The 26,647-nt window shown below is 42.9% G+C and overlaps 1 protein-coding gene across 6 annotated transcripts in view; it reads left to right on the forward strand.

Annotated features, from left to right (window-relative positions):
* The window catches only part of Atos (atos homolog atossa), an 85,785-nt gene extending 69,642 nt beyond the window's left edge, over nt 1-16,143 (forward strand). For 2 of the 6 annotated variants that reach the window (XM_076323805.1, XM_076323806.1), the window contains exons 2-9: nt 3,952-4,166; nt 4,489-4,709; nt 4,906-5,128; nt 5,756-5,921; nt 7,098-9,711; nt 10,616-10,937; nt 11,478-11,677; nt 13,853-14,155. In XM_076323805.1, the coding sequence (XP_076179920.1) occupies nt 3,954-4,166; nt 4,489-4,709; nt 4,906-5,128; nt 5,756-5,921; nt 7,098-9,711; nt 10,616-10,937; nt 11,478-11,677; nt 13,853-14,021 (4,128 nt within the window). In that variant the 5' untranslated portion in view covers nt 3,952-3,953 and the 3' untranslated portion in view covers nt 14,022-14,155. Of the gene's footprint in view, nt 1-817; nt 1,270-3,951; nt 4,167-4,488; nt 4,710-4,905; nt 5,129-5,667; nt 5,922-7,097; nt 9,712-10,615; nt 10,938-11,477; nt 11,678-13,852 lie in introns of those variants that run through there. The other 4 variants (XM_076323803.1, XM_076323802.1, XM_076323804.1 and 1 more) reach the window with 4 other exon arrangements.
* The last annotated feature ends 10,504 nt before the right edge of the window (nt 16,144-26,647 follow it).

Here is a 26,647-nt window from a genome sequence, read left to right on the forward strand (position 1 = left end):
TATTACCCGCGCGCGAACTTAAGAAATGTTTGTTTCGTGAAAAACGACTTTGACGTTTGGTAGTCGGTGTTCACGAAGCGTTCTCTTTGAAGTTCCACGAGTCGGCCAATTTTTCGTGTTCCATCGGAACGTTTCACGATTATTTCAAACTTTGAACTTAAAAAAAAAAAGAAAAAGAAAAAAAAATACACGAAACAAGAGTCGATTTATTTTTCACCTCGAGCCCCTCGAGAGACTCGATAAAAACGATTTTGACGCTTGAATTTCAGTGTTTACGAAGCGTTCTCGTGGAAGTCCTATAACTTAAACTTCTCCCAACGCTTTGCAATTACGTCGATTTTGAGAAAACAAAGTCGATTTATTTTTCACCACGGACTTTTCACCCAAGCGATTCGATAAGAACGATTTCGACGTTTTTTTTTTCCATTCTAACGTTCGCGAAACGCGTTCGTTTCGAAAATCCTAGAGATCAGAGTCACCTGTTTCGAGTTTCACTGCAATCAGACATTTACAGTCGTTTAGAAAATCCACGAAATTGGAATCGATTTATTTTCCAACCCGAGATCCCTCTCACTTTCAAGAGAGATTGACTAAAACCGATTTTGACCTTTTCGAAAATCCTAGAAACCATTAAAATCCTAGAGTCACCTGTTTCAGGTTTCGTTGCAACACAATCAGACATTTACAGTCGTTTAGAAAATCCACGAAATCAGGAATCGATTTATTTTCCAACCCGAGATCCCTCTCACTTTCAAGAGAGATTGGTTAAAAACGATTTTGACCTTTGGTTTTCAGTGTTCGCGAAGCGTGTTCTTTTCGAAATTCGTCGCTTCAACGCATTACTAGGAATTGTTTCGAAATCGAAACGTTAAGTGGTTCGATGAAACGAGCCACCGCGAGCTAAACGATGAACACGACGACCGAAATGTACCGAGTGGTCAAGAAACGTTCCGCGGCGATTCGTTTCGTCTGCGCGAAGGAACCACAGGAACACGACCACGCGTTCCCGCTAGTCGGACTCCAAGAGCAAAGTTCGTTTTCCCGGATAGAGACGTGAGACTCGCGAGAAAGAAAGAGAGAGAGAGAAAAAAAAAGTTAACCGAGGCTCGTTCGAAGCATGATTCGTCGTCACGCGTCCCAGATCAACGATAGCGGAGGTCGTGCGCGAATCGTGCCAGTTTTCGTTCCCCGGAGACTGGGTCTCAAAAATGTCGGCGATCCTGTTGCAGTGCGTTGGAAATTGCTTCCACAGAAGGAGAATGCGCGCAGGTTCGTGTCCGCGCTAGTTCCCGACCAACGAGCTTATTTCTAGACCGACTTTTCACCTTTTCTATACAGGGTGTCCCGCGAACCACGGCCCACATTTAACGTGTACCCTGTTTCGAATAATCGCGCAGGAAGCCTCGCTCGCCAATGGTCCCCTACCAAGGGGGCACGACACAATACGATTGTTCGTTCGCGAATGGAAGCTTGGAAAAAAAAAACGAGTCGAAGGTCGACTTCGTTCCTAACGGTGGAACGTCCACTTTGATCTCGGTTGAACTCGAACGTGTAATTTTTTTAAGCGTACGTTTCTTTGGAAAGAAACGACGCTCGGTTAACGTTTCGAGGGAGCTGGCCCGTTTCGAACTGGACACCCTGTACACGACGATCTCTTCACCGATGGGATCCGAGGTCCCTGACGTTCGAAGGATGCGAGTGAGTCAATTTTCTGCCCTTTCCTGGACACTGTCCAAGAAACGAATCTTCCAAACGCGAAACAATCCACGACAGATGGAACAATTAAAATCTGTCTCGAGAATTTTTTTTATTACACATCGGTGAAGTCTTCGCGTCATCGGTACGACGCTCTTGTCTCACCGAGTCTCGAGTACGGGGTGTCCCAATCGTCACCGGTCGATTTACTTTGCGAATGAAACTCGAACCGTTCGAGTAATCACGATTTCTTTTTTTTCTTATTTTAAAGTACAAACTTGAGAATTAATAACGGAACGAGACATCTTCCAAACGGTATTCCAGATATTTTTACAGACCGTCGATCCTTTCCCAAAATTGTTCGCAACGTTTTCGCACGATCGCAATTTTCGTAGTACGTTTGAATAATTTTCACGCGTTTCTTCACCGTGTACTTCTCCACGATCAATTTCCCATCCGTCTGGACGACCCTTGTCGAGTTTCGAGTCGATCGGTTCGACGTTTGCTAAACAACTTGAAATTCGAATCGACCGGTGACGATTGGGACACCCTGTACCCGCGAATCGTTCGATTCTCTTAAAAGGGAGACGTCGGACTTTTATCGAAAGAATACGGTACAAAGTTCCAAGATCGGTCTCGTATCGATTATGCGCCAGTGTCGCGATAGTATCGTGTTTACTCTCGTAGTACATGTATACCGGAATACATTACACGCGCGTGGTTCGTGCAAAAGGATTGTGTTCAAGGTCCGACGTCTCTTCGTAAAATTGTTACGTACGGAATAATCGGAACATCTTTATCGCGTTCGTCCCCTTTGTACATTTTCCCGCTAAGAATCTGCGCGGGGTAAAAAATTTTTTTTGCACTTTTCTTTCGTAGTACCAATGACGCGCGTAATGCACCTATTTCTAGAATACGTTCACACGCCGACACTGTCCAGTACCGTGCAAACTTCTTTACAGGCGTATGCATCCGTGTCCATGCCGAGATTCGTTCTCTTCGGTACAGTTTCACTTTACCATTTCATTTAATTTTAACTCGCACTCGCTCGCACGGAAAATCGTCTACCACCCTCGCTTGTGCATCGGTCCTCGTTAAATACACTGTACATATTCATGTATATATGTATAAAAATGAAACATAGTTCACGATCGATCCAGATTCCGATCCCTGTTGTTACGATTACACGATTGAACGAAAAAATGCAATACTCGGTACTCGAAGAGTGCTCTCGGGGACGGTATTTATCGTGCAACGATTTAAAACTCGAGGCTGGACGAATAGCGAACAGCGTCGATCGCTGTAAATCGCGAAGCAACGCGAACAATGGATCGAAGTCCAATTCCGGTGTATCGAGTTTCTTGTACGAGTTCAAATTTTGAGTTGGAATGCAATCGTAGCTTTTCGTAATACCGGTACAGCTTTAGGAGAATGTACGATTGGCGAGCGAACAAACCCGACTGATAAAATATCAATTTCCGCGAGAAAGGTGTAAACGCACCTGGTTGGAAAATGAGTCGGTAGTCCACGTGTGACAACCTTATTTCGAACGAATTAAACGAAAATGTATATATAAATATTTGAAATTGGGAGATTCTAAAATATTATAGATGATTTTTACTACCACCTTTCGCGCATCGTTGCGCGTATTGGTAATTTATCGATACTCTGTGAAATTTCACGTAACTCGTACAACCGTTCCAGAAATATCGCAATAATATTTAGCGCGTACGTTAGATTTTACTAACAATAATAGAAAGGCAAGTATAGTGGACTTTGAGTGTGAGTCACTGTACGTTCAGTTCTAGCGATCGTACGTACACATTTGCCTATGTAACTTTCATTTACAATGCACAATCTATATAAGTGGGGTAACCTGTTCGCTCGCTAAGTAGATGAAACAAAGTAAATAATATTAAACTGTATGCTCGTGGATAGTACAAATAGGTAGACACCAATAGAACAGCATTGAGCAAGATTTTTCGACTCGCGAGTTCGCGAGTTATCGTCGCTAGAAAAGCAACATAAAATTCTACAACTGTTAAAGTGACGTTTCTTTTCGCGTTTCTTTCTCGATTTTTATACGATACGATATCGTTGTTCGAGGTCTACGCGTTCGATCGCAAGGGTTACTCGCACTCTTGTCCGGTTGTTTCACAGTTTACGTAATTTTATGTTACTTCGTTCCGAGTACGACTTACGATCGTATTGAAAGAAATCGTGTACGCGACTAACGAGGACACAATTTTGTTACAGGTATGCACTGCCTAGGTGCGGTGACAGGAGGCATTCCCAGCCCAAATGGGGTTGGCGGTCGGGGTGGCATTCTTAGCGTGTTCCGAGCCCTTGGAGTCCTTGTGTGCGAAGGGAGGATTCAGGGCCCTCCACGTGGTTACAAAGAGGGCCCACACTGCGCAGCGCCCATGCAGGCGCCTACCAATGACCACGTGTGCGAGGAAGATAACTACTTGGTAAAAAATAATCTATTCTTGCGATCTGTGGGAAAAGATTTCCAAATTTGGCGATAAATTTTACGAGAAAAGATTTCCAAATTTAGCGATAAGTTTCCTATCTTCGTAACGCGACAAATTCCATGAAAGTAGTTCCTTTCGATGAGAAGTTTGTCCAACACGATTTGCACAGTATCGAGAAGACAATCGCTCGTTAAAAAATAATAGAAAATTTCCTCGTTCGATGGTCATTCCATAAGTTAAAGAAAATTTCCCTCGTACGTATCTCTGTCGGTTTGAAAAACAGTATACTAAGGTGTCTCGTTTAACACGATTTGTCCAGTGCGATCGATATCTGGTGCTGGTCCGTGAGATCGCGGATCGCACCGCGGTTGGATCGTTTCTGTGCATCGAGGTGGTGTTGTGCAGCGACTGTCCATGCGGTCTGACCAAAGCTGCGACCAAGAACCCGATCTGCACGGTGCCGTCCTTATCAATCTCGCCATGGCAACACGCGTCGGAGATGCTGCTGGAGTACTGGTGTGTCTGCGCTGTTCCCAGCAAGTGAGTGTTGCCGACACCGCCCGAGGAGATCGGTCGCTCGAAGAAGAAGAGAGCCCCGATACTCGTTTAACGCGATAACGCGCGCTCTATCGTCGACGACGACGACGACGGCGACGATCGATCGTTTCGCGCTCCGAGCAACGCGTAAACGTTTATCACCGTTCTAAACGCCTCGAATTCTACCGATATCCCCCAGAAGCCCGGAGACGATGAATTTCTACGGGCTGTACCAAGCGGTCCGGTCTCGTCTTCACTTCAGTCAGGTAGCGGCCTGGTGGTCGAGGAGCAACGGCGCCGAGCCGAGCTACATCGCTACGAGGGTGGTGCCGTATAACGAGGAAAATCTGAGGAAGTTCCGAGAAACCCCTGTAGAGCACACCTTCCCGCTGGCTGGCAACGGGGATGGAAATTCGATAAAGGTAGGAGGGGAACTCGCCTCTACGTACCGTACGCTTCTCTTCGTCGTTATTTCGACCATCGTCCTACCCCCTGGCCCCCTACTCAGCCACCCACACCTCAGTCGTACACTAATGCACATTATCGCGTCAGGAAACGAAATCGAAACGACACGGGGGCTCTCACCGACGAACCGATACACCGTTTTATTAATATCTCTCTCCACCAGCACGGATTCTCATTCGTAATTAACGAACGGTGCGTGGTACCCACGTGTACACGTACGAACGGATGTACGCGATATTGTGCGTCGAATCGATGGAGAAGACGGACACTCTTAAATCGATCCAGCGATTCTCTGGCAAAAGCAACGTGGCTGGCTCGCGGTGAACGCTCGTCGTTACGACACGTTCGACTCGCGGTATAAAGCCGAGGTCAATGTTCCTCTCGGACCGTACGTGTAATCCGCACGGTGGTTCTCTCGTCCACGTATTCGGAGTACCTTCCACGGTTCTATTCTGGTGGCCGAGGACACTAACGAATGCCTACTTTTAACCGGCAGATGAGTCACAACGGCTACCACCGATCTCGTTCGAGTACCGTCACTGCAATTTAATGGAGCTGAAGAGGATTTCTCGTGTAAATTTTAGGTCACCGTGTGGGCACTACCGAGGATGGAAGAGGTCCCGATTCTCACCTGCCCGCTACATCCGATCAAAGAGAAGGACGAGGAGAGTGTCGCGAGGGCTTTGACACCCACCAAGGCTATACCGGTACCCAGTGCTTCGCAGAACACCGAGGCTTTGGTTTTACCCGGTAATGAGCGAAATTACGGACGAACGGAGCGATATTTCGACGATTCGTGAAACGATTCGCGAATTCTCGTACGCGCAATGTTCGTTTCGTCGCCAGTTATCTTCTTTTACCGAATGTTCATCGGTGTCTCGGGTTTCACCGTTACGTTCGCGATACAATTCGTGCGCGATCGACGACCAAATCGTCCAGACTCTGGCCCGTGTTCTCATCCCGAACAACCCTCGCGACGGGGTTGCCAACCGCTTCAACGTTCCTCGATATTTTGCCGTTACGTCAAAGGATTCTGCACGTTTGAATTACGCGCATACCGCACTACGTACTTGCATACAATTACGCCGGTTCGGTCCAGGGATCGCGAACGTAATCCAAACCGGATTCGGTTCTCAAGGGGTTGTCCTCGTACGGAGAGCCGAACGAGTATCGCTGTTTCGATAACTTTTATCCCTTCTCGCGTTTCCGTGGATCGAAGAGGAGGATATTTTTTCGAGAATTGTGCGTTGCAAAGTTCAGATTATAATACACAGTTTATTGTAATATGCAGGGATCTCGCGTATCCGGTAGTATAGTTTTTGTACACATGAGAATACAAAGTCCGAAGAAACGAGTATACAGCGATATTAATTGACGTGAACGACGACAGTGTCGCGTGGTCTTGAATAGAGAGTCGTTGTGGAACTGAATAGAAAAAAACCAAAAGAATATTCCGCGCCAATATGGAGACAGTTCTTAAAACTGACACGGTGGAATAAAAGTATTCTACACCTAGTATTTTATTACTAGGGGATTTTAAGGTCGCAAATCGACCAGGCGAGGTCCTCGAACATCCTCTCGTAATTTTACCACTTAGCCCTTTGGACTCGAGAGGAGATCATAAATCAGTGTTTTCGATCTGGAAAAACTTGGTAATTTGGAATTCAAATTGGAATTGAAATATCACTTCTCGTAGAGTGTAAACGCACATACGCGAAGTGTACAAAAATGTACCATTCCAGATGAATTTTACCACTTAAAGAATTTTCTCGAGATATCGGTTTCTGGTATCAAAGAAGCCTCGAGTGCAAAGGGTTAAACCGATGACCGATAAGAGCACAGACACCGGTAGTTTCGTGTCGTCGACGAACAAAGAAGCTCGGATCTATCGTCAAAAAAAAAACAAAATCTGTTTTTCTGGCATAGTTTTGGTGGACGACAGGCTGCAGACCCCTTGCAACAAGCCGGGCAAGCATCATTGTCGCTGCGAGGAAGAGGATGGCTCGCCACCGTCTCCATCGATCCCGCGACCGAACGGCGAGAGGAAACGACGTCGTTCGCTTCCTTGCGGACCATCCGATGGTAACACCAACGTGACAGTACAACCGATGGCTCTGCCGTCTGTGCAGGAGAGCACCGTTCACGAATCGAAGGAGAGCCAGAGCTCGAGCTACCCGAAGTGCACGGCCGAGATTTCGAACAATCGGGCCGCGAAGCCTGCGCAGAGCCAACCGTGTAAGCTGGAGGAGAACGGCGTGAGGAATCGTAACAATCTGAACTCGGACAACCTGGAGCGTTGCTTCAAGGCGCAGCTGAGCATCGAGGAGCGCGAGGGGAACGTCGAGAAACGTTACAAACGCACCATCGAGGACACGGAGTTGGTCGGTCAGATGAAACCGAGCGGCGGCGTGGCCACCGTCAAGGAGAAACAGTGCAATCTGGAGAAGGACGCGCAGAGTGGCAGCAAGAGGACCAAGGACACGGAGAGCTCGAAACCCACGGAGAAGAACGGTCTGTTCGAGAACCTGATCCCGTTCAATTCGTCGTTGCCGTGGTCGTTCGTCGAGTCGTGGAACAACAGCACCGCGAACGGGAAATGCACGTTCCAGAGCCTGCGCGGGAACAAGGACGGTTACTTGAACGATCCGGAGAGAAACTGCAAACCGTCGGTTACCAAGGACACGAGTCTCGCGATAAATCCGTTCAGGCAACCGAGTCCCTTCCACGAGTCAAATCCAGGCCCCTCGACGAACAACCGGTTGAAGCAGGAGTCGTTGAACTCGGCGTGCATCGTGCACCAGAGTTGCGCGAAACCCACGAACAAGTTGACGGGTATCGGTGGTGTGTCACCGGGACTGGAGGCTCTCGAATCGTCCGGTATGGACGCAGCCGCGAACAACAGGGCAAGACCGGGCAGCAAGGATCTCAGCCAGTTGATGTCGAAGCTCTCGTTCCCCGAGGACAAGGAGAAACCGAAAGAGGAGGGTGGTTTCTTGGAATGGTTCAGCAAGGTTCCGGGCAGGGTGTTGGGTGTCGCGCCCAACAACGGCTACGTGGAGAACAAGGTGAAGTCGACGAATCTGAAGAGCCAGGAACAACACGGGAACGAGGTGAAGTTCAAGAACTGCAACCTGGAGCTGAGTCAACGCGAGTTCGACGAGGTGTTGGCCGTGTTGAGGGCCAGGACACCGTCGGGACGGAAGAGGACCAGCGTGAAGACCTCCAGGAGACGGGAGAGATCGGAGAAGTCCGTCGAGGAACCTACCGATCGGAAGTACGTCAATCTGGAGAACAGCGAGTGCTCGACGAACAACATCGTGAACCGCGGCAAGTTCTGCGAGGGTTGCAGCCACAAGCTTTGCAGGAAGAACGATCAACAGGCTCTGGAGAAGGCCAACTTCAACGAGATCTACGGCAACAAGAACATCTACGATCCGTCGCGAAAACGCGAGAAACTCGACGGCGGTGGTTCGAGCGATGATCTTCAAGCGATCAAGTGCAACAACGCCGAGAAACGTGGCAACGAGCCGATGGTATGCTTGCAGAACGTCTCGAACAAAGCCGATATACTACTGGGCGCTATACTGCGCACCAGCAAGGAACGGAGAAATCACACGGAGGTGTCCAGTGGGACCAAGCCTAGGTCCGTCTTGCCAGCGTCCGTCGGCGAAACGGAGACCAACGATTGCGAGAAAACGGCTACGGAGCAGAGGACCACCATCGTGCCATTGGAGGACGAGAAATCGTTGCACGTGGCGTTGAACAAGAGGTTCAATCGGTTCCGGCAGCTATTCAAGAAGGAACAGGAGAAGAGGGCGGGCACGAACAGCGAGGACGTTCTCCAGGACGGTGTCACGGGTCATCAGCAGCAACAGCAGCCCGTGCAACGTTCGTTCTCGTACAACAACGTCGTACAGCCCAGCCCGAACGATCCAAAGAACTCGAGGGACAGCAAGGCGAAGAGGAGGATAGACTTCTCGAACTTCGTCGCCGATACGGAGAAGCGCGAGGCGTCCACCGATACGTCGGAGCTTAGTACAAATGGCGCACATCAAAACTCAAGAACCTATAGTACAAATCACAAGGAGGAGGGCACCAGCCGCGGTTACGATAATCCCGAGACAGCCAAATGGCCCAACAGACTGCACAGTACAAACGAGGTGGTAGGGGCGACGAAGCACGACGACGAAGACGACGACGAGGAAGATCAAGAGGAGGACGAGGAAACGGTCACCAAGATACTCGCCAAGGATCCAACGATCAATCTCGGTGGTAAGGGCAACGGTTACGCGTCCGTCAAGCCTCGAAGCAACGGTTACGTCAAGGACAACACGGTTACCGAAGAGGACGAGACACTGGACAAGATGGTGCCGACCGCCATCGAGCAGGAACGTTTCCGTCGATCTCTCGAGAACGCCGCGTCCATGGTGTTCCATAGCAGAACAGGCCTCCCGTTGACTTCCAGTCCAGCACCGTTGAGAAGAGGCAGCTGTTGCTTCGATTACGACAGCACCTTGAATTCCGTCTCCTCCAAGAGAAGGTACGCGAGTTTTCCGGATCGGTGTTATTGGGCTTTTTTTTTTATATATTTTAACGTTAGGTTGTTGTGAACATTTTGGAATCGTCGATTCCTGCGAGGGACGAGTATCTCGGTGTTGTCGACACGTTGATACAGGCGTTGGTCACGACTGGACCATGGAGTGAAATTGAATCGATATATATTGGGTCGTTCGGAAAGTAATTTCGTTCTCCAAAATGGAGAATATGTAATTTAGCAAAATGTTTGTACACCCTGAAAGAATCGTTTCATTTTCACGAAAAAGAACGAAACGACTTTCCGAACGACCCAATACATTTGAAATGAAAATTGTTCTTGAAAAGTGTACACCACCGTAATCAGGAAGCATTCGATCGCTCGTTGCGCGTACGTTCGTTAAGAGTTCGATTATAGTTATCGTCAAGGAAAACTCTGATACTTGCAGCAAATGGAAAGTTGTGCAACCTACAATTGTGTACTCATCGACTGGTTCCAGAATACGCGAGTCACGGTAAACACGATGCATATATTTGCATACAGATGTATTCGTTAACATTTTAGTAGACCGAGACGTAGATTTTCCATTAATTGGTAACAGTGACCGAAGAAGCCCCGAGTTTAATATATATATTTATTTATCGTTACGTATCGGTTCCACACTCGTGCGTAACTTTGTTTCATTACGACGATCGGTACGTTCCGTTATAAAAATAAATCTTTCGTCGAATCGAGCGATCGAATACTCTATAGCGCGTACTTGTCCCACAAAGAGAGTTCACGCGGTAACTTATACGAAATATCGTCTCGGTTTCACACTCGTACGTAACGATCGAGAATCGTGGAAGAGTTACCGTGACTTTCCGCAATGGCCCGCCGAGTCTCACGAGACGAGGTTTCCTTGTTCTAGCGCGTTGTTCGAGCTGAACACTCCGCCGAGTCCAGGCGCTGTGTCGTTGGAGGAAACCGACAGGGAGACCGAGAACGTCGGTGAGGGCGAGGAGACGCCGAAGAGGAGGTCCACGTCTCGTAGCAGACCACAGAGCCACGCGCTTCTCGGCAGCTTCGAGGAGTCGGCGTTGAACGGTAGACTCGAACCAGTTTCGACCGTTCACGGGTTCACGGCCGAGCTCGGAGCGAGCGGTTCCTTCTGTCCGAAACATCGAAAGCTTCCGGTCACTGTGTTCTTCTATACGCTCGGTGACAATGACAAAGTTTCCACGCCCTATCTCGTACGTATGCGACCGTGTCAGCCTACTTTCGTCTCTATTTGTTTTTCTTTGTCTTTTTATTTTTATTTTTACTCTTTTTTTCTTTTTTTTTTCTTTTTTTTCGTTTACTTTCAATATCTAGTGGTTAACGAATTGGCAATTTATCCTGTTTTCTGTTCACCTGATTTTGAAGGAGATTTTTCTTTTTTTTTTTTTTGCGTTAAATTATCTTCCGGATCGGCGGTTCTCAATCCCCTTGTCCGCTATGGAGGCAAGTATCTGTTCGAAGACGTTTGCGCGATTGATCCTCGACTCGTTAAGGCAACGAAATCATTTAGAATGGAAACGGGTATCTTTGTTTCGCGCGATACATCGTTTTCTCATTTCCTTCGTAGAGAGTAAACAACATCACGTCAAGTATCGAAAGTCGAGTTGTTTTGTTTCCTGGACCAACCGCGAAACTTGCCCAACGTTGGTCCCCGTGCCACGGAGGTTGAGAACCGGTGATCCCGGAACGTAACCAGGACATTGATCTGAACGAATCCTGTTACTTTTGCATAGGCACATATTAATTTGGGCAAAAAGGGCTACCAAGTACCAAGAAGCGGTACTATTCAAGTAACGCTTCTCAATCCTTTGGGTACAGTCGTTAAGATGTTCGTAGTACTATACGATCTTTCTGATATGCCGCCACGATCTCATACTTTTTTACGTCAGAGAACACTGCGGGACAAAACGCTACGCTACCTCGTTCATCTTAGGTGCGTACATTCTCTGTTTCCTCTAGAAACGTCGAATTTTGTCCGTTCTGCGAACTTTGAAATTTTAATCAATCCGCGACCGATGGGGGTGGCGTAGAGGAGATGGTGGTACTCACCCTCCCCTGGTCGATTAAAATTTTAAAGCTTTCACGACCAGTGTTCCCAGCAACGGTCGTGGTTTTCGCTCGCGAATCTTCGCGACACCGCTTCGAAAGCTGAAACGCGAGACACCTAAACGAGGTACGACGAAGAATCGTGGAAACTCGAGCGTTGCCACGCAATGGACACGATTCGCGCCCGGAAACCACGACTCATTATTGGTTCCTCCTTTTTGTGACAATGTTTGCTACCTTGCGCTTTGTTCGTCGTCCATTTTCGGCGCTGATGATCGCGCGACTGAACCACCCTGTCCCAACTCCACGGAGCTTTGTTCATTTTCTCCGATCCTCGCGCGGCTGCTGATCCCTCGGAACCGAAACACGGGAGGAATTTCAACGCGTACAATTAACGAGAACTCCGTGCGATTGTTTATCGGTTCGGTTGGGATCCGTGCTGCGTTACGTAACAAATCGCGTTTTGAAAACTTTACCCCGTGGATCGTGTTCTTTCGTTGAAAATTTTGGAGATTACACCTGGTACGCGATAAATGTGAAACCGGTGTCCACGGTTGGCGAGAAGAATCGATCAACGAGATATTGTGGGTATTATAGTTGTTCGGAAAGTCATTTCGTTTTTTTTTTTGCTGGAAATAAAGAACGATTTCTTTAGAATGTATAAACATTCTATTAAATTATATATTCTCCATTCTGGAAAACGAAATGACTTCACGAACAGCCCAATAAATGTCGACGAAACGATACCAGCGATGAACCTTTTTTTTTTATTATCGATAATTTGTTAACGAAAGTGTCACCGTTCGATCGTGATTTTCTCGCTAATAATTACACAGAAAGGTCGAAATTATTTGTAATTTTCCCTGATTTGTTACGTTACGTAGCGTAAGATCCAGTTCGAGGCTTTCATCGTGGTGAAATAATCGTAATGTCCATCGAATATTGTTCGTCTTTCGACCCATCTGCATCGAGAAAGTACAATACTGAAAGTATATACTCCGTGTACAACGAGTTTGGATAATTTTTATACGATCGAGGAACCGAATATCAACGTCGATGGGAATAATTTTTAAGCGAACCGTAGTTTGCGAATTACTCCTCGCTTAGCGATATAACTAATTCTGCTTCTGGATGCAAATGGGGCTCGATCGTAGCTCAAAATGTTTACAGTCTGTCCCGGCAAGAGCGTGACGACGATATCTTCGAAAGTTGATACAGAACGAAGGGGAGATTGCGATAATCTAAACGTGTACGGTCTTCGCGAGCACGCGTCGCGTTCAATTTTCTCAAATTCGTCTCGTCGAAGAGAACAAAGCTTTCCGAAATGAATACCGTAAACGGCAAGGGCGTGTTCCGGTGATTTAGCTTGAAAAAATCAATTTTACCAATTATTTTCTCCAAACGATAACTCGTATCGAATACTTTTCCGCGAGAAAAATTGTGAAGCTTTCAAAAAACCATTAAAAGATTCCGTTCCAAAGTATTAGATTGTTTGGAAAGTTATTTCGTTTTTTTTTTGTGGTGAAAATGAAACAATTAAATTGTATATTCTCCATTTTGGAAAACGAAACGAAGATAGAAAGCATCTTGCTTGGAGACTAGATTTTTACAACAAAATCGATTGATCAATTAACGAGAAGCTTTCGCGAATAAATTTCGATCCCCGGATAGAAGGTTTCGCAAATAGATTTACATTCACAGAGAGAAGCTTCCTCAAATAAATTTATATTCGCAGAGAGAAGCTTTTTCAAGTAAATTCGTATTCACGGAGGGAAGCTTTGGCAAATAGATTTATATTCATAGAGAGAAGCTATTTTCGGAAATAGATATCTATCGACGTGGGTGACCGGGTTCATCGAAGTAAATATCAATTTTCGAAGCTTTTGCAAATGAATTTCGATCCGCGTGGATATCTACGACACGTTGTCGCGGGACACGACTGTACACTCGAACCGTAACATCCCCTGTTGAGAATTTCGCCCCGTGACGGTACACGCGTGAGCAGAGGGAGGCTGTTTCGTTAGCGCGCGGTGTCATTAAAGTACGCTCGTCTTCGTTTCAGATTTATGTCCGGCAAGTCGGGCCGGATTTACTTGCACACGGACATTCGTATGATCATCTGCCGCAAGTCCGACGTCGACACGGCGTCGGACTTCGGTTCAGAGCCGCCGAAGGAACTCCGGAGCTACATCCACGGTCCCACGAATCCGAAATTTTCGCCAAGGTGCTGAGCCGCGTGGCTCTTTCCGTGGGGTTGCTGCCAATCGCTCCGCTCGCCCAGCCCCCTGTGCGTGGAGGTTTGATCGACGAACGGTTTCATCGATACATCGACGACCGAAGCGTCGTCATCCTCGTGAACGACCAACGGTCGTCGCGCGGTCGATGAAAAATTTCACAGCCAATTTACCATTTCGAAAGAAAGCTCAGCCGTAGGGGGCGAGTAGGACACCACCCGGAGAGCTCTCTCGAAGCTTTTCGCACGACGATCTGTCCGCGACGAAGAAGAAAACGGACGACACCACGACGAGGAATCTAACAACGATTCCAGTTTCGCTCCGTTTCGGAAAAGGGAAGCTTCGAGATAGGAGCCGAGTTCACGCGTAAGAAACGGTGGTCTCTCCCGGAGAAAGCTCGTGGGAAACGGTCTTTTATCGCGGAGGCTCCTTGATAATGGACGTCTCTGGAGAAAGCTCGTGGGAAAACGGTTTCTCCGGGAGAAAGCTCAGGGAAAACCGGTCTGCTGTTTTGGAGAAAGCTCGGGGGGAAACGGTTCGGTTTGTGGAGAAGGCTCGTGGAAAACGGTCTCTTCTCGAGAAAGCTCGGGGAAAACGGGTCTGTTTTGGATAAAGCTCGTGGAAAACGGTCTCTTCTTGAGAAAACTCGGGGGAAACGGTTTGTTTTGGAGAAAGCTCGGGGGAAACGAGTCCGTTTTGGATAAAGCTCGTGGAAAACGTTCTCTTCTTGAGAAAGCTCGGGGAAAACGGATCCGTTTTGGATAAAGCTCGTGGGAAACGTTCTCTTCTTGAGCTGGTTCTTGGAAAACAGTTTCTCTTGGAGAAAGCCCGTGGAGAACGGTCTCTCCTGCAGACGGCTCTTGGAAAACGGTCTCTTTTGGAGTAAACTCCTGGAAAATGGATCGTTTTGGAGAAAGCTAGTCGAGAACGATCTCTTCTCGAGAAAGATTGTGGAAAACGAGTCCGTTTTGGATATAGCTCGTGGAAAACGATCTCTTCTCGAGAAAGCTCGGGGAAAACGGGTCTGTTTTGAAGAAAGCTCGGGGAAAACGGTCTCTTTTGGCGAAAGCTCTTGGAAAACGGGTCTGTTTTGGAGAAAACTCTTGGAGAACGGTCCCTCCCGGGAAGGGTTCGTGGAAAATGAAAGGGGGGTTGGGAAAACGATTTTCGAAGCAGCGGTATTACCATTTTTTCGCAAAGAGGACGAGCTGTGGAAAACCGTTGGCGGGTGGATACGTTTTGGGAGATTGTCACGAGGGAGATTCCGCGGTCGGATGATTCGAGGGATTCTTTTGGTAGAGGGAATAAAGAGAAAGAAAAGGAAAAGCTGTTTCCTCGGGAGAAATGTCGAGAAAGGAGAAAGACGCGCTATGGGGAACATCGAGAGCCGTTTTCGTACACGAGCCCGCTTGTCTCTCACCGTTTAGCTTCCATTTATTCGTTCTTTTTGTTCTGTTTTTTCTCTGTTTTTTTTTCTTCTATTTTTTTTTCTTTTTTTTTCGTTTTTGCGGTAAGTTTATTTATAACGACGAATGCACACGCGCGACGGTTGTGTTCGTCGGCTCGCGAGAATTTCTTCCGTGTCGGTGGCCGGAATGAGAAATTCTCGAGATCGGGATTGGTTCTCGCGGCGAATCGTTCGCGTTGAAGTTACAATAATTTCGTCGATCGACGTGATCGCGTTTCATTGTTGCGTTCTTCTTTTTCGAATGTTTGGAATTATCGCGCCGCACTCGGGATCGCGCGGATCTGTTCGCGAGCCGGAAGATCTCCTTGGAAGGCCATCTTCTCGATTTATCGTTGTAAATATAAGTCACGTGTAAAGTGAAATAAGAATTTTCTAAACGGGATGATAATGTCGTGTGTATGCGTGTGGGTGTGCGTGCGTGCGTGCGTGCGTGCGTGCGTGTGCGCGTACGCGTGCGTGTGTATGTGTGTGTAGCACTCTACGTTTAAAAAAATGAAAAATGTAAAGGACAAAAAAAAAAATTACAATGGAGAAACGAAGATCACGAAGAAGAAAGAAAACGATTAAGTGATACGAGCATAGAAAACGTCAAGAATCGGGTCTCTCGTTGACACTGAAACGGTCATCCTCGAACAATTGTACAAAAGAAGATGAGACAAACAAAAAAAAAAAAAAAGAGAAAAATGTGATCTAGAAAATCGTTTAAAAATGTAATTTAAATAGATGCCATTTATCGATTCGTTGATATTTTTCAGAGGAAAAAAGCGAAAGACGATCAAAGACGTCGTTTATTTTATTAAAAAAAAATATAAAAAAAAGTGAGTACTACGAGAAAACGAAAGGAAATAATAGTAATAGTAATAATAATAATAATAATGATAAAAAATAATAAAAATAATAATAATAATAAATAATAATAATTGAGCGACACCACCGCGCGTGGCACGTATGTAGTTTGCGATCAACGAGTGGCTGGATTACGCGACTTTTCCTCCACGAAGGTGAAGAAAAAGAAAAGATGAGAAAAACGAAAAAAAGGAAAAAAAAAGAAAAAAAAAATGAAAATCATTATTTACACGTATAAACAGAACACAATTTTGTGTCCGTAGCACTGTGATGAATATTTTGATAGACTATAAAGAGTTTAATTATTATAAAGTATCTATTTGAGTAGCGAATATGTCCTAGGTTTTAATTAATTAATTAATTAATAACTCTACTAATGTCGTACCGAGGAATGTAACCGAACGTAATTAATTACTAATCGTAAAAATTACATACACCTTTCGCAGACACGCAAGTGCGCTCGTATTAATAATAATAATAATATTAATAATAATAATAATAATAATAATAATAATAATAATTGTCTCCGTATCGAACCATGGTTCGTTTCCTTTATTTTTCTACGGGGGTTTCGCGTAACATTTGCCGAAACCATAGAGCGTCTCGGAGATCGCCGCGATTCGAAAACGAGACACTCTTTTCACGACGAGTGTTCGCGCGTGGAACGCTACGAGTGTCGACTCGCGTCTTGTCGACGGAACCATCGAGCGAATTTCATCGATGTCGTACAAGCGTCGACACGACGAACGTTTCTGGATCTCTCACGTCTCTTCGTCCACGAAGAAAGAAAAAAAAGAAACGTACGTTGGTCGTTTCGACGCTCGTGACGACACCGGTCCAAAGTCGTGTACAACGTTGCTTCGAGTTAGCGAATCCGATTGATCGTCAATTTTCGAGCAACGTTCCCGCGAACGTGCGAACGAACGATCAGAAACGAAGAAAATTCGAGCGACATTCCGTGCGTTTCCCTCGTCGAACTCGTCTCGATCGAGACCAGGACGAATACGGTGATCGTTCGGGAACGCGTAGACATTGAAGGCGCAATTTTGTGATCTGTCGGACGATTCGATTGTCTTTCTAACGAGATACGACGGAAAACGTTTAAACGAAGCACGACAAGAGTTGCGTAGGGTAGGCCGACGAGCACGTTACACCGTATACCCGCGTCCACAGGTTGTCGCGCGACGGTACCATCGCAGCCTGAAGATGGCGCGCGGTTCGAAAGAAGAAAATCGACAGCGTCGAAGATGACGGGCGTGCGAACACGATCGTTCGCAGGCAGAAATTACCAAAAGCAGCTGCTTCAACGTTGCGGGGAGAAAGAAAAATTAAAAATTGTTCGTAGCATGTGTATTGTATGGCAAGGAAAATTGTAGAGTGTGTAATCACTGCCATGCTGTATATACATGATAGCATAGGTCAACCGTTGAATTAACAACGTATGGGAATTTTAGCAATAGTTTTTCGCCCGATCGAGGTGTACTCCTCGTTGACCAGAAATAAAGGAAGCAAAAGCGGGCTTCGTTCGAGATGATATCGTAGAGACGCGACGAAATCTATCCGCGCTTTCGTTCGGACTCTTGGACGACGTATGTACGTTCTCTTTTTTTTGTTTTTTTAATTTTTGCGTTTCGTTCGCGTAACTTTTTCCTTTCTTTCTTTTTCTTCTTTCGTTGCTACCGACTCGCGAAAACGATCGTACGTTTGCTCGGAGAGCTTCGAGGTATTTTCGCGTAATCGAACAGAGGGTTGCTCGCTGAAATCTTCGCGTTCGGCGAACCGTAATTTTTTCTCACACGTCGTACAAAAACGAGAAGAAAAGGAAAACGAAGAGAACACACCGTGCAATTGAATTTAACGTACCTTTTGGAACATTTACGAAAAAGGGAGAGAGGGAGGAACGGGGGAGGGGGAGAGAGCGATGACCGTATTTTTGGAATTCCGCAAATCGGGAGACGATTCGTGCCCGCGAAATCGTCGCTGGACGCGCACGATAATAGAACTTTATTATTATTATTATGATTATGATTATTGTTGCGATGAACTTTTAACCGAGAGGTCCGCGATCGAACCGGAAGTCGAATGCATTTCCTCGTCGCCGCAGAGGGGGAGACGAGTCGATCTTCGACCGGTGCCAAAAGAAAACTCAACGATGGAAGAAAATTGGACTTCTGACAGAGTTGGGGTGGGGGTTGGGGGGCCCATCTTGTCCCCCGATGGACAAAAACAGACGTTTCGAATCCGTTCCAACGCAGCTTCGCGATTTCTTTTTAAAAACGTAATTTTTATTCCCCCGATTCTTTTTAGCGATTTTATCAAAGCTGTCTCCCGGGTTCCTTGTTTCGTTTCTCGATTCCGTGCTTTTGTTTATTGTTATTAGTTTATTTTTTCTTTTTTTTTAAACAGCGTGGCGAAACGACGCTTTTTCTTTTTTTTCTTTTAAATTTTATTCCTTTTAAATCGTTGCACCGCTACTGCTTTCGAAGTTTTAATTCCGTGATCGGCGAATCGGCGGCAACCTAATTTGTAGATTACTCGATCGATCGGTCGGTCGGCCGTGCGAGAATCCGTTCGACTCACCGATCACCGGGTAATTCGAGTTTCACTTGTCAGTGCTAGTTATTAGAACGTTCTGTTGAGTCACCTGGGCACACTGATACGAACGCCAGGCATGTACATAGGGTAGCGTTATTTTATAAACGGAAAATTATTGTTATTGCTAAGACGTACTTTTTATTATTCAGCGAGCGAAGCGTGCGGTAAGAGAGAGAGAGAGAGAGAGAGAGAGAGAGAGAGAGAGAGAGTGAGAGAGGTAGAGAAAAACATTTGTGTCGAGCGATTCACTTATGGTACGCATGGCCAAACGTAATAAAAGTACAGCAATGCATTACAAACGCCAGTGTGTGTAATACTCGATGGATTATTATTTACAATTCCGTCAAAATCCTCCGATCTAGTTTTCGACGAAACTGGATCGATCCTTTCGGGCCTGCATTTCTCTCCACGAGCGAAACGAAGAGCGAAGGGGTTGAACAGTACAACAGGCGATATCTTATCGAACCTCGAGAATCGAAAGATTCGTCCGCAATTGTCGCGTTTCGCGTTAACTTTGAAATACGTATAGAACCGTAAAGTCGTTTATTTTTCGTTTTTGCGAATTACTTAATCGTATCAACAACCCGCGGAATATTTTTAACGATACCACAGGATTGGGTTTAGGAAATAGAAGCGAACAAGGGAAAAAGAAATAGCTTTCGGTATTACTACAATCAATTTATTGAAATAAATCGATACATTGGTGATACAAACGCGTTCTTTCGTTTCGTTGACATATTCAAGTTTCTATGCACAACAGCAAGTTATTCCATTTCATAGATTTCTATTTATTTTTATAATATCGAGTTGTTCGGAAAAACATTTCGTCTTTTCTGGTGAAAATGAAACACGATTTATTTTAGAGCGCATAAACATTTATAGAGTCTAAAGAATCGTGTTTCAAAATGACGAAATGACTATTCCGAACAACCCAACATTCTTAAGAAACTGTTCGAAATTCGCAGCTATTAGCTCGGTACTACCCGCGACGAAGAATTATTTTTCGTCGCGAGCAATACCGATTACCAGGTCTCACCGCGTGGAGGTTGCTGCGAGAGGAGACCCGGAGAGAGATAGATGGAATCAATGTTCCATCGATCTCCCTCGATGCGCGGTACAAACGAAATTACTAAACCGCAGAGATGGAAGGAATCAATGTTCCTTCGATCTCCTGGTTTAGTTCTGCCGAGCAATTAGATCGACGAACAAAACGAGGCAAAATTGGGAAAGACGCGACACGAACCGTGTAGTTGATCCTACTAGGTCGGTCCCGTTTCCCCTCGGTGGGTCCGATTCCAGAGAAAACGAGCGACGCCTACCACTCCCCTAGAGGAGTGCCCCGTTTCTCCATCTTTACGACGAGAGGGTCTTATTTTGGAGGCTTCCACAGGGACCGGCAAAGATGCCTGCTCCTGCGTTCGCAACATGCCCTCTCTGGAAGCAGACGCACCGGAAGAGACGGCGATCGACTGTTCGGTCCAGCTACACGGCCGGTCACTTGCTTATGCAACAAGCAGAGGTGGCCGGACTGAGAAACGAGGAAGCTAGCAAAAATAAGCTAAAGATTGGATAATTGCTCGGCAGAGCACAGATGTTCGTACATGGTGGCCTTAAAACTAACTTAGTCTAGGTTTAAAACTAAATCGAAGGTCCCACGGTGGATGTGATGTCGGAGTCCTCTTCGTTCTTCGTTCTTCGTTCTTCGTTTTTCGTTCTTCGTTCTTCGTTCTTCGTTCTTCGTTCTTCGTTCTTCGTTCTTCGTTCTTCGTTCTTCGTTCTTCGTTCTTCGTTCTTCGTTCTTCGTTCTTCGTTTTTCGTTCTTCGTTCTTCGATCCCTCGATGTTCCTAGGTTCTGATATACCTAGCTAAGAGAAACAAATTGAAAAACGACAAAGATTAAGCAAGTCAAGACACGATGGAAAATTTGGATCTGAAAACAATGAAGTACGTGATATAAATTAGGTGGCATGCAATAACAACAAAAATAAAAGAAGTACAAGTTAAAATTGGGGAATAATGAAATAAGCTGAAAGAAAGAGAAAAAAAACTGAAAAAAAAAAAAAAATTAGGGAGTAGTCGCCAGTACTGACCACTGCCTATCAGCGGTCAGTACCGGTTACCAAGAGGCCAATCAGTGTCCATGGCCATCCGCGGAGGGTCCAGATACCTAAAATGGAGACGTCCGTCCACCTCGACGGCTCCCGGGAGAATGAAATTTTCGTTAACCGGGTGCCTTTACATATAACCCCCACAAGGTGACCTACCGTTACTTCGATTGTCTTTGTTCGATCTAACCGAATTTTTCAAGAAATTGATGGTTTTTAAGCCTTTATTTATACTAGGACATTGTTAATAATTGTTTAAACTATGGTCCCACAACATTTGTTAATAATTATGATAAACAAACATCGAGATATTGCGAAATCTGTGAAGACGAACGATTTCGGTGAATGTTTGTTCATTTTCGCGATTGTTACTAACATTTACGCATGTTTCTAATATTAATCGAACAATGTACATCTTATTTATGCATTACAAATGATTAAGTAACTTATAGAAATTGATTTTGATCGAGATTCAAAGTAAAACGTGTTTCGTAAAGTTTTAAAGCACAGAAAGTTACAATTGTTTATTAGATACATTAATATGACATTTGTTCAATTCTTAGAATTTACACAATACGCGTAGAAGTTGTATTTTTTACTGAAAAGTGCCGAAATTCAATTAATCGCTTTTCTAGATAGAAAAATCATCGTGACGAACACTCGTGAATCGATAATCAATATGTGTAGCCTTGACAATGTCGGTTGGAGCTCAATCAAAAATTCCATCGCGAACGAACAATATTTCAACAAAATGATATTTTAAGCCATTATTTATAGTAGGACATTGTTAATAATTGTTTAAACTATAGTCCTACGACGGTTGTTAACAATTATGATAAATAAACATCAAGGTATTGCGAAATCTAAGAACACGACCGGTTTCGGCGTACGTTTCTTCATTTCCGTGATTGTTATTAACATTTTTGCATGTTCCGAATATTAATGTTACAGTAGGCATCTCATCCATGCATTATAAATGATTGATTTGCCTATAGAAATTAATTTTGATCGGTATTCGAAGCGAAAGCTTGTTTTTGACATGTTTCTCAAAATTTAAAAACGTGGAAAATAATAATTGTTTACTAGACATATTAATTTAACATTTATTTTATTCTGTTAGGGGCACAATACGTGTAAAAGCTCCAATTTTAACAGAACATTTTTTTCGAAAGAATTGTGTTTCCTTTGTACAGAGATAGGCAAATTTGAAATTCCAAGATAGATCCTTCTGCAGATGCTCCAAACGACAAATTTTTCGTTTAGCAAAGTAATTAATTATATTTTGGCTCCATTCTCCAACACGTGCCACGACTACGAGTACTGTCCAAATCACAAGAATTAAAGAATTATTCAATCAATGTATCCAATAAACAATGCAGTTCAATAAATAATGTATACTCATTCTTTAAGAAGACAAAACCTTTTAACATACGTTGCACTGAAAACATAAAATGCAATCTAAATGTCAAAATGTAATTTTCCTTTACTAATGAGGAACAAATGTTGCTTTAATAGTTGAACTTAGGAAGCTTGCTACAATGTTGGGGTAAAAATTATAAATATCTCTTTCCATGAGTTCCAAAACATAACATTGTAAGTATAAATTATAGTTTGCACTTATATTCTAGCAGACATCCTATGGACACAAATAAATATAATGTTTATCCTCATTTTTTGAGAACAATTTATATTTTGCCTGCTGCATTCTAATGCTTTATTAGTTGTACCTACAAAGCTTGGTAAAATAAGGGGCGCAAAAGTTTTAAATATCTATTAAATAATGAGATAATGATGGTTGTAGGAATATGATTTAAGCATAATAAATTATTCTTTGACTCACAATCGCGTGCAGAAGTTGAAATTCCAAGTATTATTTAATTTGTTTTAAATTTAAATAAATCGAAAAAAGTACAGGTGGCTCCATCTACGGCAAAACGCCCAAGTTTGTCGAGAAATAATTCATTAGTGAAGCAGTAGATGGCGGTATAGGCACTGTAAACACGTGTATTCGAATGTAGCTGTCAAAATATAAATTTTTCACAAAGAATACGCATCAATATCACGTTTAGAAGTATACACAGGATGCTTGTTATATTCAGAGGGATCGAAATAAAATTTGTACATACAATTTGATGTAAAATAGTTTAAGTATAAAGTTTATTCGATGCATACATTGCAATACACAGGAGTTCGAAAACATAACATTGTAAGTATAAATTATAGTTTGCAATTAGATTATAGCAGACATCCTATGGAAACAAATAAATACAATATTTATCCTCATTTTTTGAGAACAATTTATATTTTGTCTGCTGCATTCTAATGCTTTATCAGTTGTACCTAGAAAGCTTGGTAAAATAAGGGGCGCAAAAGTTTTAAATAACTATTAAATAATGAGATAATGATGGTTGTAGGAATATGATTTAGGCATAATAAATTATTCTTTGACTCAAAATCGCGTGCAGAAGTTGAAATTCCAAGTATTAATTAATTTGTTTTAAATTTAAATAAATCGAAAAAGTACAGGTGGCTCCATCTACGGCAAAACGACCAAGTTTGTCGAGAAATAATTCATTAGTGAAGCAGTAGATGGCGGTATAGGCACTGTAAACACGTGTATTCGAATGTAGCTGTCAAAATATAAATTTTTCACAAAGAATACGCATCAATATCGCGTTTAGAGGTATACACAGGATGCTTGTTATATGCACAGTGATCGAAATAAAATTTGTACATACAATTTGATGTAAAATAGTTTAAGTATAAAGTTTATTCGATGCATACATTGCAATACACAGGAGTTCGAAAACATAACATTGTAAGTATAAATTATAGTTTGCAATTAGATTATAGCAGACATCCTATGGAAACAAATAAATACAATATTTATCCTCATTTTTTGAGAACAATTTATATTTTGTCTGCTGCATTCTAATGCTTTATCAGTTGTACCTAGAAAGCTTGGTAAAATAAGGGGCGCAAAAGTTTTAAATAACTATTAAATAATGAGATAATGATGGTTGTAGGAATATGATTTAAGCATAATAAATTATTCTTTGACTCAAAATCGCGTGCAGAAGTTGAAATTCCAAGTATTAATTAATTTGTTTTAAATTTAAATAAATCGAAAAAGTACAGGTGGCTCCATCTACGGCAAAACGCCCAAGTTTGTCGAGAAATAATTCATTAGTGAAGCAGTAGATGGCGGTATAGACACTGTAAACACGTGTATTCGAATGTAGCTGTCAAAATATAAATTTTTCACAAAGAATACGCATCAATATCGCGTTTAGAAGTATACACAGGATGCTTGTTATATGCAGAGGGATCGAAATAAAATTTGTACATACAATTTGATGTAAAATAGTTTAAGTATAAAGTTTATTCGATGCATACATTGCAATACACAGGAGTTCGAAAACATAACATTGTAAGTATAAATTATAGTTTGCAATTAGATTATAGCAGACATCCTATGGAAACAAATAAATACAATATTTATCCTCATTTTTTGAGAACAATTTATATTTTGCCTGCTGCATTCTAATGCTTTATTAGTTGTACCTACAAAGCTTGGTAAAATAAGGGGCGCAAAAGTTTTAAATATCTATTAAATAATGAGATAATGATGGTGTAGGAATATGATTTAAGCATAATAAATTATTCTTTGACTCACAATCGCGTGCAGAAGTTGAAATTCCAAGTATTATTTAATTTGTTTTAAATTTAAATAAATCGAAAAAAGTACAGGTGGCTCCATCTACGGCAAAACGCCCAAGTTTGTCGAGAAATAATTCATTAGTGAAGCAGTAGATGGCGGTATAGGCACTGTAAACACGTGTATTCGAATGTAGCTGTCAAAATATAAACTTTTCACAAAGAATACGCATCAATATCGCGTTTAGAAGTATACACAGGATGCTTGTTATATGCAGAGGGATCGAAATAAAATTTGTACATACAATTTGATGTAAAATAGTTTAAGTATAAAGTTTATTCGATGCATACATTGCAATACACAGGAGTTCGAAAACATAACATTGTAAGTATAAATTATAGTTTGCAATTAGATTATAGCAGACATCCTATGGAAACAAATAAATACAATATTTATCCTCATTTTTTGAGAACAATTTATATTTTGTCTGCTGCATTCTAATGCTTTATCAGTTGTACCTAGAAAGCTTGGTAAAATAAGGGGCGCAAAAGTTTTAAATATCTATTAAATAATGAGATAATGATGGTTGTAGGAATATGATTTAAGCATAATAAATTATTCTTTGACTCAAAATCGCGTGCAGAAGTTGAAATTCCAAGTATTATTTATTTTGTTTTAAATTTAAATAAATCGAAAAAGTACAGGTGGCTCCATCTACGGCAAAACGCCCAAGTTTGTCGAGAAATAATTCATTAGTGAAGCAGTAGATGGCGGTATAGGCACTGTAAACACGTGTATTCGAATGTAGCTGTCAAAATATAAATTTTTCACAAAGAATACGCATCAATATCGCGTTTAGAGGTATACACAGGATGCTTGTTATATGCACAGTGATCGTAATAAAATTTGTACATACAATTTGATGTAAAATAGTTTAAGTATAAAGTTTATTCGATGCATACATTGCAATACACAGGAGTTCGAAAACATAACATTGTAAGTATAAATTATAGTTTGCAATTAGATTATAGCAGACATCCTATGGAAACAAATAAATACAATATTTATCCTCATTTTTTGAGAACAATTTATATTTTGCCTGCTGCATTCTAATGCTTTATTAGTTGTACCTACAAAGCTTGGTAAAATAAGGGGCGCAAAAGTTTTAAATATCTATTAAATAATGAGATAATGATGGTGTAGGAATATGATTTAAGCATAATAAATTATTCTTTGACTCACAATCGCGTGCAGAAGTTGAAATTCCAAGTATTATTTAATTTGTTTTAAATTTAAATAAATCGAAAAAAGTACAGGTGGCTCCATCTACGGCAAAACGCCCAAGTTTGTCGAGAAATAATTCATTAGTGAAGCAGTAGATGGCGGTATAGGCACTGTAAACACGTGTATTCGAATGTAGCTGTCAAAATATAAACTTTTCACAAAGAATACGCATCAATATCGCGTTTAGAAGTATACACAGGATGCTTGTTATATGCAGAGGGATCGAAATAAAATTTGTACATACAATTTGATGTAAAATAGTTTAAGTATAAAGTTTATTCGATGCATACATTGCAATACACAGGAGTTCCAAAACATAACATTGTAAGTATAAATTATAGTTTGCAATTAGATTCTAGCAGACATCCTATGGAAACAAATAAATACAATATTTATCCTCATTTTTTGAGAACAATTTATATTTCGTCAGCTGCATGCAAACACGCTTTCGAACAGTACCTACTCCTCCATTTAGCGTTATGCGACACGAACTATTTCTCGACAAACTTGGGCGTTTTACCGTAGATGGAGCCACCTGTACTTTTTCGATTTATTTAAATTTAAAACAAATTAAATAATACTTGGAATTTCAACTTCTGCACGCGATTGTGAGTCAAAGAATAATTTATTATGCTTAAATCATATTCCTACGACCATCATTATCTCA

The sequence above is a fragment of the Ptiloglossa arizonensis genome, chromosome 12, assembly GCF_051014685.1.
Source record: "Ptiloglossa arizonensis isolate GNS036 chromosome 12, iyPtiAriz1_principal, whole genome shotgun sequence".
NCBI classification, from domain to species: domain Eukaryota; kingdom Metazoa; phylum Arthropoda; class Insecta; order Hymenoptera; family Colletidae; genus Ptiloglossa; species Ptiloglossa arizonensis.